This window comes from Mustelus asterias, chromosome 21 (genome assembly GCF_964213995.1).
Source record: "Mustelus asterias chromosome 21, sMusAst1.hap1.1, whole genome shotgun sequence".
NCBI lineage: Eukaryota > Metazoa > Chordata > Chondrichthyes > Carcharhiniformes > Triakidae > Mustelus > Mustelus asterias.
In genome coordinates this window covers 16,513,470-16,530,917 of record NC_135821.1, presented here as the reverse complement: position 1 = coordinate 16,530,917, position 17,448 = coordinate 16,513,470, and the positions used below count along the sequence as shown (strand labels likewise).

The 17,448-nt window shown below is 51.0% G+C and overlaps 1 protein-coding gene across 1 annotated transcript in view; it reads left to right on the top strand.

Moving 5' to 3' along the window:
• poldip3 (polymerase (DNA-directed), delta interacting protein 3) overlaps positions 1-8,640 on the top strand; it is a 68,293-nt gene extending 59,653 nt beyond the window's left edge. The window contains exon 9 of the mRNA XM_078237554.1: positions 2,108-8,640. Coding sequence (XP_078093680.1) covers positions 2,108-2,279 — 172 coding nt within the window. The 3' untranslated portion in view covers positions 2,280-8,640. The remainder of the gene's footprint in view (positions 1-2,107) is intronic.
• Positions 8,641-17,448: the final 8,808 nt, after the last annotated feature.

Below are 17,448 nucleotides of genomic sequence, written 5' to 3'. Positions count from 1 at the left end.
CCCCACTGAGACTGTACAGACCAGCAGAACCCTGTGCTATCTCCACTGAGACTGTACAGACCAGCAGAACCCTGCACCATCCCCACTGAGACTGTACAGACCAGCAGAACCCTGCACCATCCCCACTGAGACTGTACAGACCAGCAGAACCCTGCGCTATCCCCACTGAGACGGTACAGACCAGCAGAACCCTGCACCATCCCCACTGAGACTGTACAGACCAGCAGAACCCTGCACCATCTCCACTGAGACTGTACAGACCAGCAGAGCCCCCTGCACCATCCCCACTGAGACTGTACAGACCAGCAGAACCCTGCGCTATCCCCACTGAGACGGTACAGACCAGCAGAACCCTGCACCATCCCCACTGAGACTGTACAGACCAGCAGAACCCTGCACCATCTCCACTGAGACTGTACAGACCAGCAGAGCCCCCTGCACCATCCCCACTGAGACTGTACAGACCAGCAGAGCCCCCTGCACCATCCCCACTGAGACTGTACAGACCAGCAGAACCCTGCACCATCCCCACTGAGACTGTACAGACCAGCAGAACCCTGCACCATCTCCACTGAGACTGTACAGACCAGCAGAGCCCCCTGCACCATCCCCACTCAGACTGTACAGACCAGCAGAACCCTGCACCATCCCCACTGAGACTGTACAGACTAGCAGAACCCTGCACCATCCCCACTGAGACTGTACAGACCAGCAGAGCCCCTGCACCATCCCCACTGAGACTGTACAGACCAGCAGAACCCTGCACCATCCCCACTGAGACTGTACAGACCAGCAGAACCCTGCACCATCCCCACTTAGACTGTACAGACCAGCAGAACCCTGCACCATCCCCACTGAGACTGTACAGACCAGCAGAACACTGCGCTATCCCCACTGAGACTGTGCAGACCAGCAGAACCCTGCACCATCCCCACTGAGACTGTACAGACCAGCAGAACCCTGCACCATCCCCACTGAGACTGTACAGACCAGCAGAACCCTGCACCATCCCCACTGAGACTGTACAGACCAGTAGAACCCTGCACTGACCCCACTGAGACTGTACAGACCAGCAGAACCCTGCACTGTCCCCACTGAGACTGTTCAGACCAGCAGAACCCTGCACCATCCCCACTGAGACTGTACAGACCAGCAGAACCTTGCGCTATCCCCACTGAAACTGACTGTACAGACCATCAGAACCCTGCGCTATCCCCACTGAGACTGTACAGACCAGCAGAACCCTGCGCCATCCCCACTGAGACTGTACAGACCAGTAGAACCCTGCACTGTCCCCACTGAGACTGTACAGACCAGCAGAACCCTGCACCATCCCCACCGAGACTGTACAGACCAGCAGAACCCTGCGCTATCCCCACTGAGACTGTACAGACCAGCAGAACCCTGCGCTACCCCCACTGAGACTGTACAGACCAGCAGAACTCTGCGCCATCCCCACTGAGACTGTACAGACCAGCAGAACCCTGCACTGTCCCCACTGAGACTGTACAGACCAGCAGAACCCTGCACCATCCCCACTGAGACTGTACAGACCAGCAGAACCCTGCGCTATCCCCACTGAGACTGTACAGACCAGCAGAACACTGCGCTATCCCCACTGAGACTGTACAGACCAGCAGAACCCTGCGCCATCCCCACTGAGACTGTACAGACCAGTGGAACCCTGCGTTATCCCCACTGAGACTGCACAGACCAGCAGAACCCTGCACTGTCCCCACTGAGACTGTACAGACCAAGGTTTGCCTGCTGAAGGGAACAATGTAGGAAGAGGAGCTGTTCAGTGGGACGGCGTGGGGGGATATACCTGCTGAGCGGACTGGGGGATGGAGCTATGCCTCCTGAGGGTTTGGAGGGAGTACCTGCTCCAGGGGACTGGGTGGGGGGGGAATAGTATGTGCTCTGGGGAGCAGGGTTGGCGGGGGGGGGGGGGGGGGGGGGCGGCTATACCTCCTGGGGGATAGTACCTGCTCCAGGGGACTGGATTGGTGGGAGTACTTGCTCCAGGGGAACAGGGTTGCGGGGAGTACCTGCTCTGGGTGACTGGGTGGGGGTGTTAATCGCTGATCGCCTCTGACTTTCCTTGCAGGAGGCTGAGTGATACTCCAGTGGTGAAGAAGTCCGAGATCCCCAGGGCCAAGCCTCGCCCGTCCAACCAGCCACCAGCAGAGGTTGACCCGGAGACGGTCCTGAAGGCGCTTTTCAAATCCTCAGGCCCCTCGACATCAGCCCAGCCCACTGCTTTCAAGATCAAACTCTAACCTGGTCCAGCGACGGCCACCCCAGCCACAGCTCGGCCTCTCTGTGTGTCCACTCAATTCTTTTCTTTAGCACAGTTCTGTTTTAAAAAAAAACTCCCCAACCCGTTTGTGTTTAGTCACTTCCGGCTGATGCTTTTCTAAAGCCGGTGATTCACGTTGGACAAAAAATAACCCCACCCCCATGCTCCCGGTATTCTGATCTGATTGGCCAGTGGCCTGATGGCAGCATACTCGCCTTTTAATCTGCCTGGTCCACAAAGTGCGTTCCTGAACCACTGGAGAAACAGATTGTCACCATCCACCGACTGAGGGAAAGACACTGTCACTGTGGGTGCTGCTTCCGTCTCCCCTCGCTCTGTGGCCGAGTCCTGTCGGGGGGGGGGGGGGGGGGGGGGGGCGTCGGGGGCGGTTGTTTTGTGACAGACGCGCGGTATTGTCAGCTGCTGCCCCCTCCCCACCCCCTGCCGTGTTCTCCCCCCCCCAACCCCCAAACAAGTGATGCGTGTTGAGTCGTGTGCATCTACCGGGACGATTGCCTCAGTCTGTGTCTCAGCCGCTCGCCTTTGTGTCTCGAAACTTCCTCGAACTGCCTTAAACCAGGTGACCGGCGGGGAGAGAAGGCAACCTGGGGAATGTTGGGTAAACAGAGCGAGTCTTTCAGCAATAAACCACATTCCCGGTTTGTATTCCTGGCAGGCGTGCTATGTTTTCCTGGTGTTTCCTAGGTTGTGGTTCCTGACAGTTAAGTGTTTATTGCCAAGCTGACATGGTGCTGGTTTGTGTAGTGCAGTGTAATTCACCATTTCCCAAACCAGGCTGCGGCAACGCTGCCAGTTGACTCAGTGCCTCAACAGATCATGTCTCACAGTGCGAAAAATCCTTCTCCCTCCCTCCCTCCAAACAGCCTGGCCCCAGCCTGGGCAAATCACTGCACTCCTCCCATTACACTGCAGGGCAGCAGGTTTCGCGACTGATTCTCTGCATCATGAAATGGCCGTGGGCTCAGAAATCACCTCCCACCTCTCAGCCTTCTGGAGACCTTCAGGGCAAGTCCAGAGTTTCATTAAAGATTTGATTCCGGGGGTGTTCTTTATCCCCAGGTGCAGGGCGCATTGGGCTGTTCCATCACCCCCACCACAAAAAAACTCAGAGAAATGGATTGTTCCAATCACCTCCATTGCAAAAGAAGAGTGCAGTGGGCGGTTTCAACCTCCCCCAAGATAGTGGGTGTAGTGAGCTGTTCCACACCCTCCCAATAGTGGGTGCAGTGAGCTGTTCCACACCCTCCCAATAGTGGGTGCAGTGGGCTGTTCCACACCCTCCCAATAGTGGGTGCAGTGGGCTGTTCCACACCCTCCCAATAGTGGGTGCAGTGGGCTGTTCCACACCCTCCCAATAGTGGGTGCAGTGGGTTGTTCCACACCCTCCCAATAGTGGGTGCAGTGAGCTGTTCCACACCCTCCCAATAGTGGGTGCAGTGGGTTGTTCCACACCCTCCCAATAGTGGGTGCAGTGGGTTGTTCCACACCCTCCCAATAGTGGGTGCAGTGGGCTGTTCCACACCCTCCCAATAGTGGGTGCAGTGGGCTGTTCCACACCCTCCCAATAGTGGGTGCAGTGGGCTGTTCCACACCCTCCCAATAGTGGGTGCAGTGGGCTGTTCCACACCCTCCCAATAGTGGGTGCAGTGGGCTGTTCTAGCCTCCCCCAAGATAGTGGGTGCAGTGGGCTGTTCCAGTCTCCTCCAAGATAGTGGGTGCATTGGGCTGTTCCACAACACCCACTCTGCAAGATAGTGGGTCCAATGGGCTATTTCACCTTCCCCCTCCCCCTTCAAGATAATGGGTTCAGTGGAATGTTCCATCAATCCCCCTCCCTCTCTCCTCCCCTCCCCCCCCCCCCCCCCAACTCCAAAAGTGGGTGGGGATGTTCCAGTCCCACCACCTATTGGGTGTAGTGAGTTGCTCCACTGCAGAGGACAATCCCAATAACATTGGTGTGTCCATGCTCCACAATGGAGAAGCCGTGGATATTAATCACATTCCGTACCTCCAGAGCGGGGAGACTGAATGCGCTGTTTTATTTTGCCTCACTCCAATTTCGTGTTTGAGTTGCACCCTGAGGTGCCAGGCCAGGTGAGGGATAAACTGTCCACTTCCCAGCTCTGACCTTGAGACGACTGGGCCTCATTACTGAAACTGCGGCTCTGGTGAAGGCTTCCTGCATCGGCTGACTGTGGAAAAAGCATTTGCTAATTGTTGGGTTCTTGGACCTCTCTCTGACTTGAGTGAGTGCAGGAATTTAACTTCCTGGATTGGACCCTGATCTCGGAGAGGAGGAAATGGAGAGGAAAAGGCGCCACAATAGAAAAATGTTTCGTTACACTACTGTGTCTTACAGCAAACGGCTACTTGTACATAGATTGTTAATAAGTCGGGTGTGTAGTTCTCTCTGGAGGTGTGAGGAGATCCCTTTGGGTGGGTCAGTAAATGGCACTGTCTGGGTGTGTTAGTGGATCTTACTGTGTCTGGGTGAGCCGGTAGATCCCACTGGATGGGTGGATCAGTAGATCCTTCTGGATGGGTAGGTCAGTAGATCCCTTCTGGATGGGTAGGTCAGTAGATCCCTTCTGGTTGGTGGGCCAGAAGATCCCTTCTGGTTGGTGGGCCGGAAGATCCCTTCTGGTTGGTGGGTCGGCAGATCCCTCCCGGTTGGCAGGCTGGCAGATCCCTCCCGGGTGGATGGGTACATCAATAGTACTCTCTGGGTATATGAGCCAGTAATTCCCTCTGGGTGAGTGGGTCAGTAGATCTCTCTGGGCGGGTGAGTCAGTAGATCTTTCTGGGTGGGTGGGCCAGTAGATCCCTCTGGGTGGTGGGTTACTTCTGCCTGTGGAATGTTGAGTCGATCATCTCACATCTGGATGGACAGGTGAGTGTATCACCCACCTGGTAGGAGGCTGAGTAGATCCCTCTGCCGCCTGGTGATGGACTCGCTCTCTTTGCAAATCAAATTGGAATCGATTAGATTTTTTAGAGCCTGGTGATTGAGATGTGAGGGCTTTAACCTTTACTGCCCAGGATGCTGATTCCTGCTCCTGTCAGGGGACATCTGGCTCGTGTGAACTCCGATCCTGAGGCCAGAGGAGCCTCAGGAACAGGAGCAGGAGTGGAGCTCAGGGCCCTCCGAGCCTGCTCCGCCACTCAGTACAATCACAGCTGGTCATGGCCTCACCAGCAAGCCCGTACCCATTGGAAACTGGGTCGCTTCTTAATGTTTGTAGCTTCTAATCTGTAAGGGTCACATCGAGGTCACAATGAGGTGACCAGTTAGAGAGTTGCAGTAGAGTTGAGCTTTAAACAGCAATTGTCTTTTTTTATAAGAGTCAAAAAGGATGTATTCTTGCTGTGTGCATGTGTTAGTGAGTCAGAGTGAGGTTTGAATTGGGGTAGGTTGCCAGGTTAATGCAGCCCAGGCTGGAAGCAGGGTCCCAGTGCCTGGTACAGCATCCAGCTCGCTCTGTAGCCGAGGGGGAGCCACGGTGAGGGAGAGCACAGGCTCTCACACTGCCCCGGGGAGAGCTAATTGATAACCACACAGTGACCTGAGACAGTGTGTTATACCTTATCATGTGATTGATAGCAGTAGCGACATACTGAGATAATGTCTGGTGTATAATGTGGTAAGTTACGCGGTAAAGCAGCGAGAGACAGGCCCCTGCACCACCATGGTGTCTGGGTCAGTGCGGGAGGATGGGTTAGCAGGAGGGATACAACCTCAAAGTCGGTTACAAATATTCCTCTGATTTACCAGTGATTTTTACCAGAACATTCACCCATCAACTTAATTTTGATTTGAAAATGTAAATGTGGGGGTGGGGGGTGAATTAAATGAAAGAATAAGGTGGGGGGCAGTGGTAGAATGTATGGGAGCATACACCTCAATATGAGTTTTAACAACACCAGGTTAAAGTCCATCAAGTTTATTTGGTAGCAAATGCCATTAGCTTTCGGAGCGCTGACGAAGGAGCAGCGCTCCGAATGCTAATGGCATTTGCTACCAAATAAACCTGTTGGACTTTAACCTGGTGTTGTTAAAACTCTTACTGTGTTTACCCCAGTCCAATGTCGGCATCTCCACATCAAGCGTTCACCTCCCCAGTGATGATGCTATCTCGGCAGTTGCCATTGGGAGTAGACTGTCCAAGAGGTCTGCAACTCAGTCGAAGCACCAGTCGCTGCATGGGACAAAGGGACAAGTTATCCCACACCTAACACTGTCAGACTCCAGGGCGGCACAGTGGTTAGCACTGCTGCCTCAGCGCCAGGGACCCGAATTCGATTCCCGGCTTGGGTCACTGTCTGTGTGGAGTTTGCACATTCTTCCCCGTGTCTGCGTGGGTTTCCTCCGGGTGCTCCGGTTTCCTCCCACAGTCCAAAGCTGTGCAGGTTAGGTGGATTGGCCATGCTAAATTGCTCCTTAGTGTTACGGGAGATTAGCAGGGTAAATACGTGGGATTACGGGGATAGGGTCTGGGCGGGATTATGGTCGGTGCAGACTCGATGGGCTGAATGTCCTCCTTTTGCACTGTAGGGATTCTATGATTCTAGCCTGGTGACTGGGAGGAACATGCTGGAGCGTCAGCTGCTTGGAAGCTGTTACAGCTCGCTGCTCACAGTGGGAATGTCACAGGGTATTGTGTACTGTTAAGGTGAGAAGCTTTGCTTTGTCCTGTGCAGTGTCAGCTCAGCTCTGTGGTTTTGGGAACAAGTGGCACGGTAGCACAGTGGTTATCACTGCTGCTTCACAGCTCCAGGGACCTGGGTTCGATTCCGGGCTTGGGTCACTCTCTGTGTGGAATTTGCACATTCTCCTCGTGTCTGCGTGGGTTTCCTCCGGGTGCTCCCGGTTTCCTCCCACAGTCCAAAGATGTGCGGGTTAGGCTGATTGGCCATGCTAAAAATTGCCCCTTAGTGTCCTGGGATGCGTAGATTAGAGGGATTAGTGGGTAAAATATGTAGGGATATGGGAGTAGGGCCTGGGTGGGATTGTGGTCGGTGCAGACTCGATGGGCCGAATGGCCTCTTTCTGTACCGTAGGGTTTCTATGATTTCTTCTATGATGAAGTGATTTTTACCCCACGACTGCAGCAACGTCCTTGGCATCTCAGTGCACATACTTAATTGATAATACCGTCTGGCGTTAGTCAGCCTTGGCTCGGTGAGCAGTTTTGAGTGAGGATTCGCCCCTACTCCAGAGACTTCAGTTGATAACTTAGGTTAACACTTCAGACGGATGCTGAGGCTAAATGAAACGTTATGCCGAGGCCTATCTGTCCTCAGGTGGGTGTGAAAGATCTCCTGGCACTGTTTCTACTGCTGTTCTCTGCTTTTTCTAACAGCAGAGCAGTTCTCCCTCGCGTCCCAGTCAGCATTGAGTCGACACCGTCATTAACAGGTGGCTGTTTGTGGGAGTTTGGCTGCGTTCAAAGTTGGCAGCTGCATTGCGAGTGACCACACGTCAAAAACTACTTCACTGGCTGTGAAGTGCTTCGGGCTGTCCCGAGGTTGTGAACGGCTCTATATAAATCCAAGTTCTTCCTTTATGGGACACCAGATTAAGTTATGACAGGGAGGGTGAGATTTCCACTGCGGTTTGTCCATTGGGTCAGTGTTGGTGAGTGCAATCCCATTCCCAACTATTTCCTGGGATTTGTTGTAACCGCGGGGAACGTTGCATTTGAGGGATGAAATTAGTTTTAAATGAACTTATTTTTAACGACATAACCCTCCAGGAGTAGCTTGGTTTGCTGTAACTACGTGGTGAAGCGGATATTGTAACAGCCTTAGACAGTGACCCCAGGCATCAGAGGGAAGTTGAATGATCTGCTTATGTGCCCTCCCCTCCTGCATTACCTTCCGATACCTGAGCAGCACAGGCAGACTGTTTGTAATCTGTGTAAAGGTGCACTGCTTCTGAATGTGTGTTGGGCCAGGGATGGTGCTGTATCTCTGGCCTCAGGTAGTGATGGGGGAAGAGGGAGGAGCTGGATTATAACCTGAGGCAGGCTCCAGGTGTAGTCTGATACGGACCGGACGCAGAGCAATGGGAGCCTGGCGGATGCACACTGGCAGAGTTGATTCTCCAGTAACCGCGGAGCACAGTTCTGCCGCCTGTGCCTGGAGGGTGACCATTTTGAGCAGGTTTTTCCGGGTTGGGGATTTGACCATTTTAAACCGGGTGCTCTGGGCACCAAACGTGGACTGTGATTGGACAGGATGTGTAAATAGGTTTCTCTTATACAATGGATTCTGTTCCTCATTTGCAATACGGCCTAAATAGACATTGTACAGAAAAATCACCGGTTGTCTCTGTCTTTTTCTTAAATATTCAGTAAATGGGAACTTCCACACCTCAACAGTAAAGAATCTGATAGGACATTCCATTCACCCTGCTCAAACAATTCACCTCGACGGTAATAACTCAAATAAGTTTTTAAATGTATTTATTATTGTGACAGGTAGGCTTACATTAACACTGCAATGAAGTTACTGTAAAAAAATCCCCAAGTCACCACACTCCGGCACCTGTTCGGGTACACTGAGGGAGAATTTAGCACGGCCAATGCAGCAGCTAACCACGTCTTTCGGACTGTGGGAGGAAACCCACACAGACACGGGGAGAATGTGCAGACTCCACACAGACTGTGACCCAAGGCCAGGAATGAAACCCAGGTCCCTGGCGCTGTGAGGCTGCAGTGCTAACCACTGTGCCACCCAAAATGTCACTCCAGGTCCACAGCAATGTGGTTGACTCTCAACTATGGGCGGCACGCCAACTCCCTATCTGTCTTCCATATTCGGTGGTTTAGCAAACCTGGTCGGCATGAATGAATTGGGCCGAAGGGCCTGTTTATGTGCTGTATATCTCTAACTCTTAACTTGATCTCATTGATTTATACCCCCTTCCCACCCCTCAACCTTCAGTAAATGTTCTTATCCATGTCCCCGCCACCCATCTTCCAGGTGCTGATCCACTGTTCAATTGGAGCCCCACATCCAGTATGTTTGAGCACAAAAATCGAGGGTGACACTCCACTGCAGTCCTGAGGGAGTGCTGCAGTGTCAGAGGTGCTGCCTTTCTGTAGAATCCCTACATTGCAGGAGGCAGCTAATTGACTCATTGAGTCTGCACTGACAGTCCGACAGAGCGTCCCACCCAGGCCCTATCCCTGTAATCCTCCCTCATATTTACCCCACTAATCTCTCTAACCTATGCATCTGGAGACACCAACAGGCAATTTAGCATAGCCAGTCCACCTAATCTGCACATCTTTGGAGTGTGGGAGGAAACCCACATGGGGCGAATGCGTAAATTCCACACAGACGGTCACCCAAGGCTGGAATTGAACCTGGATCCCTGAGAGACACAGTAAGAAGTCTCACAACACCAGGTTAAAGTCCAACAGGTTTATTTGGTAGCAAAAGCCACTAGCTTTCGGAGCGCTGCTCCTTCGTCAGGTAAGTGGGAGTTCTGTTCACAAACAGGGCATACAAAGACACAAACTCAATTTACAAAATAATGGTTGGAATGCGAGTCTTTACAGGTAGTCAAGTCTTAAAGGTACAGACAATGTGAGTGGAGAGAGGGTTAAGTACAGGTTAAAGAGATGTGTATTGTCTCCAGCCAGGACAGTTAGCGAGATTTTGCAAGCCCAGGCAAGTGGTGGGGGTTACAGATAGTGTGACATGAACCCAAGATCCCGATTAAGGCCGTCCTCATGTGTGCGGAACTTGGCTATCAGTCTCTGCTCAGCGACTCTGCGCTGTCGTGTGTCGTGAAGGCCGCCTTGGAGAACGCTAACCCGAAGATCAGGCCAAATGCCCGTGACCGCTGAAGTGTTCCCCAACAGGGAGAGAACACTGTTGCCTGGTGATTGTCGAGCGGTGTTCATTCATCCATTGTCGTAGCGTCTGCATGGTCTCCCCAATGTACCATGCCTCGGGACATCCTTTCCTACAGCGTATCAGGTAGACAACATTGGCCGAGTTGCAAATTGTACCGTGTACCTGTGTACCGTGTACCTGGTGGATGGTGTTCTCACATGTGATGATGGCATCCGCGTTGATGATCCAGCACGTCTTGCAGAGGTTGCTGTGGCAGGGTTGTGTGGTGCCGTGGTCACTGTTCTCCTGAAGGCTGGGTAGTTTGCTGCAGACAATGGTCTGTTTGAGGTTGTGCGGTTGTTTGAAGGCAAGAAGTGGGGGTGTGGGGCTGGCCTTGGCGAGATGTTCATCTTCATCAATGACATGTTGAAGGCTCCGGAGAAGATGTCGTAGCTTCTCCGCTCCGGGGAAGTACTGGACAACGAAGGGTACTCTGTCCGCCGTGTCCTGTGTTTGTCTTCTGAGGAGGTCGATGCGGTTTTTCGCTGTGGCGCATCGGAACTGTCGATTGATGAGTCGAGCGCCATATCCTGTTCTTATGAGGGCATCTTTCAGCGTCTGGAGGTGTCTGTTGCGATCCTCCTCATCTGAGCAGATCCTGTGTATACGGAGGGCTTGTCCGTAGGGGATGGCTTCTTTAACGTGGTTAGGGTGGAAGCTGGAGAAGTGGAGCATTGTGAGGTTATCCGTGGGCTTGCGGTACAGTGAAGTGCTGAGGTGACTGTCCTTGATGGAGATGCGTGTGTCCAAGAATGCAACCGATTCTGGAGAGTAGTCCATGGTGAGTCTGATGGTGGGATGGAACTTGTTGATGTCATCATAAAGTTGTTTCAGTGATTGTTCACCATGGGTCCAAAGAAAGAAAATGTCATCGATGTATCTAGTGTATAGCATCGGTTGAAGGTCCTGTGCAGTGAAGAGGTCTTGTTCGAACCTGTGCATGAAGATGTTGGCATACTGAAGTGCGTATTTGGTCCCTATGGCTGTTCCATGTGACATGAGGTTCTGAGAGACAGCAGTGTTAACCACTGTGCCACTCGGTGTGTGTGGCGGCACAGTGGTTAGCACTGCTATCTCTCAGCACCAGGGTTCCAGGTTCAATTCCGGCCTCGGGTCACTGTCTGTGGAGTTTGCACGTTCTCCCCGTGTCTGCGTGGGTTTCCTCCGGATGCTCCAGTTTCCTCCCACACTCCAAAGATGTGCGAGTTAGGTTGATTGGTCATGCTAAATTGGCCCTTCTTATCAGGGGGATTGGCAGGTTAAATATGTGGGGTTACAGCGATAAAGCCTGGGTGGGATTGTGGTTGGTGCAGACTCGATAAGCCGAGTGGCCTCCTTTTGCACTGTAGGGATTCAGTGAGATGTTCAGGCCCTGTCTCCTGTCAGGTGATACAAACAATCGCAGGAAGAGCAGGGCCATTTGCCCGGTATCCTAGCAAATATTCAACTTGGTCAACATCACAAAATTAGATTATCCGATCGTTACTGCAGGACTGTGAGAGTTTGCAAATTGGCTGCCATGTGAGTGACATTACAACAGAGATTATACTACAACAAAGAAATTTGGTCGAGTTATCCAGTTAATACCGTTCAAGGTGCCTCACGGGAGACTGCTGAGTAAAATAAGGGCCCATGGTATTCGAGGCAAGGTACTAACATGGATTGATGATTGGCTGTCAGACAGAAGGCAGAGAGTTGGGATAAAAGGTTCTTTCTCAGAATGGCAACCGGTGACAAGTGGTGTCCCGCAGGGTTCAGTGTTGGGGCCACAGCTGTTCTCTTTATATATTAACGATCTAGACGATGGGACTGGGGGCATTCTGGCCAAGTTTGCCGATGATACAAAGATAGGTGGAGGGGCAGGTAGTATTGAGGAGGTGGGGAGGCTGCAGAAAGATTTAGACAGTTTAGGAGAGTGGTCCAAGAAGTGGCTGATGAAATTCAACGTGGGCAAGTGCAAGGTCGTGCACTTTGGAAAAAAGAATAGAGGCATGGACTATTTTCTAAACGGTGACAAAATTCCTCATGTGTGCGGAACTTGGCTATCAGTTTCTGCTCAGCGACTCTGCGCCGTAGTGTGTCGTGAAGGCCGCCTTGGAGACGCTTACCTGAAGATCCAAGGCTGAATGCCCGTGACTGCTGAAGTGGATCTGCTGAAGTGGATCAGTCCGTGTTGTAGCTACCACCCACAATGCTGTATGGGAGGAGGTTTCAGGACTTTGACCCAGTGACGGTGACCTAGTTCTGAGATTCCACCCCAGTCTAATGGGAATTGGCTGCTTCTTTTAGTCACATGTTAAGAAAGGAGCGTGGAGCAGTACCACTCCTGTTTCAGTTCCTATTCCACTGATGTGGGACCATGACTGACGAGGGAAAGGCAGTGGATGTTGTCTACATGGACTTTAGTAAAGAATTTGACACGGTCCCTCATGGCAGGCAAAAGGTTAAAACACATGGGATCAAGGGTGAGCTGGCTAGATGGATTCAGAACTGGCTTGGCCATAGAAAACAGGGTGGGGATGGAAGGGTGTTTTTCTGAATGGAAGTGTAGTGGTGTTCCACAGGGATCAGCGCTGGGACCTCTGCGATTTGTAATATATATAAGTGACTTGGAAGAAAACAGCTGGTCTGATTAGCAAGTTTGCGGATGGTGCTAAGATTACTGGAGCTGCGGATAGTGATGAAGATTGTCAGAGAATACAGCAAGTTATAGATAGGCTGGAAAATTGGGCAGAGAAATGGCAGATGGAATTTAATCTGGACAAATGCGAGGTGATGCAGTTTGGTAGATCCAATTCAGGTGGGAGCTGTAAAATAAATGGCAGAACAATCAGGAGCATCGACACACGGAGAGATCTGGGAGTGCAGGTCCACAGATCCTTAAAAGTGGCAGCATAGGTGGAAAAGGTGGTGAAGAAAGCACATGGCACGCTTGCCTTCATTGGACGGGGCATCGAGTATAAAAGTTGGCAAATTATGTTACAGTTGTATAAAACCTTGATTAGCCACATTTGGAATACTGTGTCCAGAAGGACGTGGAGGCTTTGGAAGGAGTAGAGAAAAGGTTTACCAGGATGTTGCCTGGGATGGAGGGTATTAGCTATGAGGAGAGATTGAATGAACTGGGATTGTTCTCCCTGGAAAGACAGAGGCTGAGAGGCGACCTGATGGAAGTTTATAAAATTATGACGGCATAGATGAGGTAAACAGTTGGAAGCTTTTTCCCAGGGCAGAAATGACAATTACAAGGGAGCACAAGTTCAAGATAAGGGGGGAAAAGATTCAGTGGAGATGTGCAGGGGAAGTTTTTTTACACAGAGGGTGGTGGGGGCCTGGAATGCACTGCCAAGTGAGGTGGTTGAGGCAGACACATTAGCGTCATTTAAGACTTATCTGGATAGACACATGAACAGGTGGGGAATAGAGGGATACAGGTGGTTGGTCTAGGTAGGACAACATAATTGGTGCAGGCTTGGTGGGTCGAAGGGCCTGTTTCTGTGCTGTTCTTTGCTACATACCACATTAAAACCTCACAAACAGGGTACGCTTTATGTAATGGCTACACTTTAGGAGAGGCAATGGCCTAGTGGTATTATCACAGGACTATCAATCCAGAAACTCAGCTAATATTCTGGAGGCCCGGGTTCAAATCCCACCACAGCAGATGGTAGAATTTGAATTCAATAAAAATATCTGGAATTAAGAATTAACGGATGACCATGAAACCATTGTCGGAAAAACCCATCTGGTTCACTAATGTCCTTTCAGGAAGGAAATCTGCCATCCTTACCCAGTCTGGCCTACATGTTTAAGTTTATTTTATTAGTGTCACAAGTAGGCTTACATTAACGCTGCAATGAAGTTACTGTGAAAATCCCCTGGTCGCCACACTCCAGTACCTGTTTGGGTAACACTGAGGGAGAACTTAGCACGGCCAATGCACCGAATTGGCACAAGTTTCAGATTGTGGGAGGAAACCGGAGCACCCGGAGGAAACCAGACATGGGGAGAACACACAGACTCTGCACAGACAGTCACCTGAGGCCAGAATTGAACCCGGATCCCTGGCAAGTGAGGCAGCAGTGCTAACCACTCTGCCACCCAAAATGTGACTCCAGATCCATTGCAATGTGGTTGACTCTCAACTATGGACGGCACACCAACCCTCTATCTGTCTTCCATATTTGGTGGGTAGGGAAGGGGTCAAAGTTTCCCCCGTTCCATAGACCTATTGAGACCAATAAAGTAGCCAATTAATGGCCATTTTACCCATGGCAAAGGAAGGAGGGTAGCCTGGCAGCTTCCACTGCGTGAGCTACTGTCAAGCAAGAGAGATGCCCCCCCCCCCCCACCACCATCACCCCCAGTCTAGTGCCCATCAGAGGTAACTCTTTCCCTCCCTCCCTCAACAAATCCTGAATTCTTCCCTCCCCTCACCTCTCTGGCTGGAGTGCCCCAGTAAGAAGTCTCACAACACCAGGTTAAAGTCCAACAGGTTTATTTGGTAGCACAAGCCACTAGCTTTCGGAGCGTTGCTCCTTCGTCAGGTAAGTGGGAGTTCTGTTCACAAACAGGGCATATAAAGACACAAACTTGATTTACAAAATAATGGTTGGAATGCGAGTCTTTACAGGTAATCAAGCCTTAAAGGTACAGACAATGTGAGTGGAGAGAGCATTAAGCACAGGTTAAAGAGATGTGTTTTGTCTCCAGCCAGGACAGTTAGTGAGATTTTGCAAACCCAGGCAAGTGGTGGGGGTTACAGATAGTGTGACATGAACCCAAGATCCTGGTTGAGGCCATCCTCATGTGTGCGGAACTTGGCTATCAGTCTCTGCTCAGCGACTCTGAGTGTCCCAGCCAGCCTCGTCCCAGACTCCAAACTTACCTCTGAGCCTGAGATTACTGACTCTTCTTCTTCGTGGACTGGTTGTAGCCCCAACAACGTCCCCCCCCCCTGCCTCCCCTCAACCCCCTCCCCACTCCAATCTGCTGCTCCTGGGCAGCAGCTCTAGAGGACAGGACTTCTTCCCCGATGAGAATGCAAGTCCCACCCTGGATCAATTTAAGTGGCTCCCAGTGTAATATCACTGGGGGGCAATCGGATTCAGAGTCAGCCAGTCCTCAGACTCCGTGCAAGCTGCTCGAGAATATACCTTCTCTCCCGTACTAAACTGTGAATTGAAATCTTAAGCACAGCCGTGGACATAATTCAATTCGATTCAGCATCGTTCTGGAAAAGGCCAATTTTACTGAGCAGAGGTAAACTGGAAACAGTTACTTGAGGATAAATAGTGTCAGATCATTCGAGGTATTCAAGCAGGAGTTGGAATCATAGAATCCTTACAGTGCAGAAGGTGACCATTCGGCCCATCAAGTCTGCAACAACCCTCCAACAGAGCGCTTTACCTAGACCCCCCCCCCGCCCTATCTCCATAACCCTGCACATATACCATGGTCAATCCACCGAACCCAAACATCTTTGAAGTGTGGGAGGAAAATCATGCAGACGCGGGGAGAACATACAAATTCCACACAGTCGCCCAAGGATGGAATCGAATATGGGCCTCTGATGCTGTGAGGCAGTAGTGCTAACCACTGTGTCACCGGCCGCCCCTTAAGAACAAGTATGCCCCCTTATAGAGAAAAGGTGGGACTCTCTCGTCTCGATCCTCTGAATGTCTTTGAACACAAGGAATAGAAGCAGGAGGAGGCAACAAGGCCCTTCAAGCCTGCCCTGCCATTCAATCTGATCATGGCTGATCTATGCCGGCCTCAACTCCTTTTCTGTGCCGATTCCCCAGAGCCCTCCTCGCTATTCATCGATTATCAAATACTTATCCAGCTCCACTTTAAATCCTTCTAATGATCCAGCCTCCACCACCCTTTGGGGCAGAGAATTCCAGAGATTCACCTCCCTCTGTGAGAAGAAATTTTTACGCACCTCAGTTTTAAATGACCAGCCGTTTATCTTGTAGCTTTGTCCCCTTGTTCCAGCCTCTCCAACTGGTGAAAACATCTCACCAACTACCCTGTCAAGCCCCCTCAGGATCTTATATGTTTCAATAAGATCACCCCTCACTCTTCTAAACTCCAAGGAATACAGATCCTGACTATTTTGTCTCTCATCATAGGACAATTCTCTTCTCTCATCCCTGGTGAATCTCCTTTGGACTGCCTCCAATGTTACTATATCCTTTTTTAGGTAAGGAGACCAAAACTAGTCTTCCAGACGAGGCCTCCTGACTCGAAACGTTGGCTCTATTCTCTCTGGATATCTCTTATAAGGATGTCCCGAGGCATGGTACATTGGGGAAACCATGCAGACGCTACGACAACAGATGAATGAACACCGCTCGACAATCACCAGGCAAGGCTGTTCTCTTCCTGTGGGGGAGCACTTCAGCGGTCACGGGCATTCAGCCTCTGATCTTCGGGTAAGCGTTCTCCAAGGCGGCCTTCACGACACACGACAGCGCAGAGTCGCTGAGCAGAAACTGATAGCCAAGTTCCGCACACATGAGGACGGCCTAAACCGGGATGTTGGGTTTATGTCACACTATCAGTAACCCCCACAGCTTGCCTCCTGGACTTGCAGAATCTCACTGGCTGTTCTGTCTGGAGACAATACACATCTCTTTAACCTGTGCTTAATGCTCCCTCCACCCACATTGTCTGTATCTTTAAGACCTGGTTGGCTGTAGAGATTCACATTCTAATCAGTATTCTGTAACTTGATTTTGTGTCTCTGTGCCCTGTTTGAGAGCAGATTTCCACTCCATCTGACAAAGGAGCAGCGCTCCGAAAGCTAATGGCTTTTGCTACCAAATAAATCTGTTGGACTTTAACCTGGTGTTGTTAAAACTCTTACTGTGTTTACCCCAGTCCAACGCCGGCATCTCCACATCTATTCTCTCTGCACAGACGCTGTCAGACCTCCTGAGATTTTCCAGCATTTTCTGGTTTTGTTTCAGATTCCAACATCCGCAGTATTTGCTTTTGTTTTCGATTTACCTGCATGTTCCCAGGATTGGAGGATTTTAGCCATAAGGAAAGATTAGATAGGCTGGGGTTGTTTCCTTTGGAATAGAGAAAGCTGAGGGGTGATTGAATTAAAATTAGTATTATGAAGGTCCTATATAGAGTGGATAGGAAGGACCTATTTCCCTTAGCAGTGTGTTCAATAAACATGGAACATAGTTTTAAGGTAATTGGCACGGAGA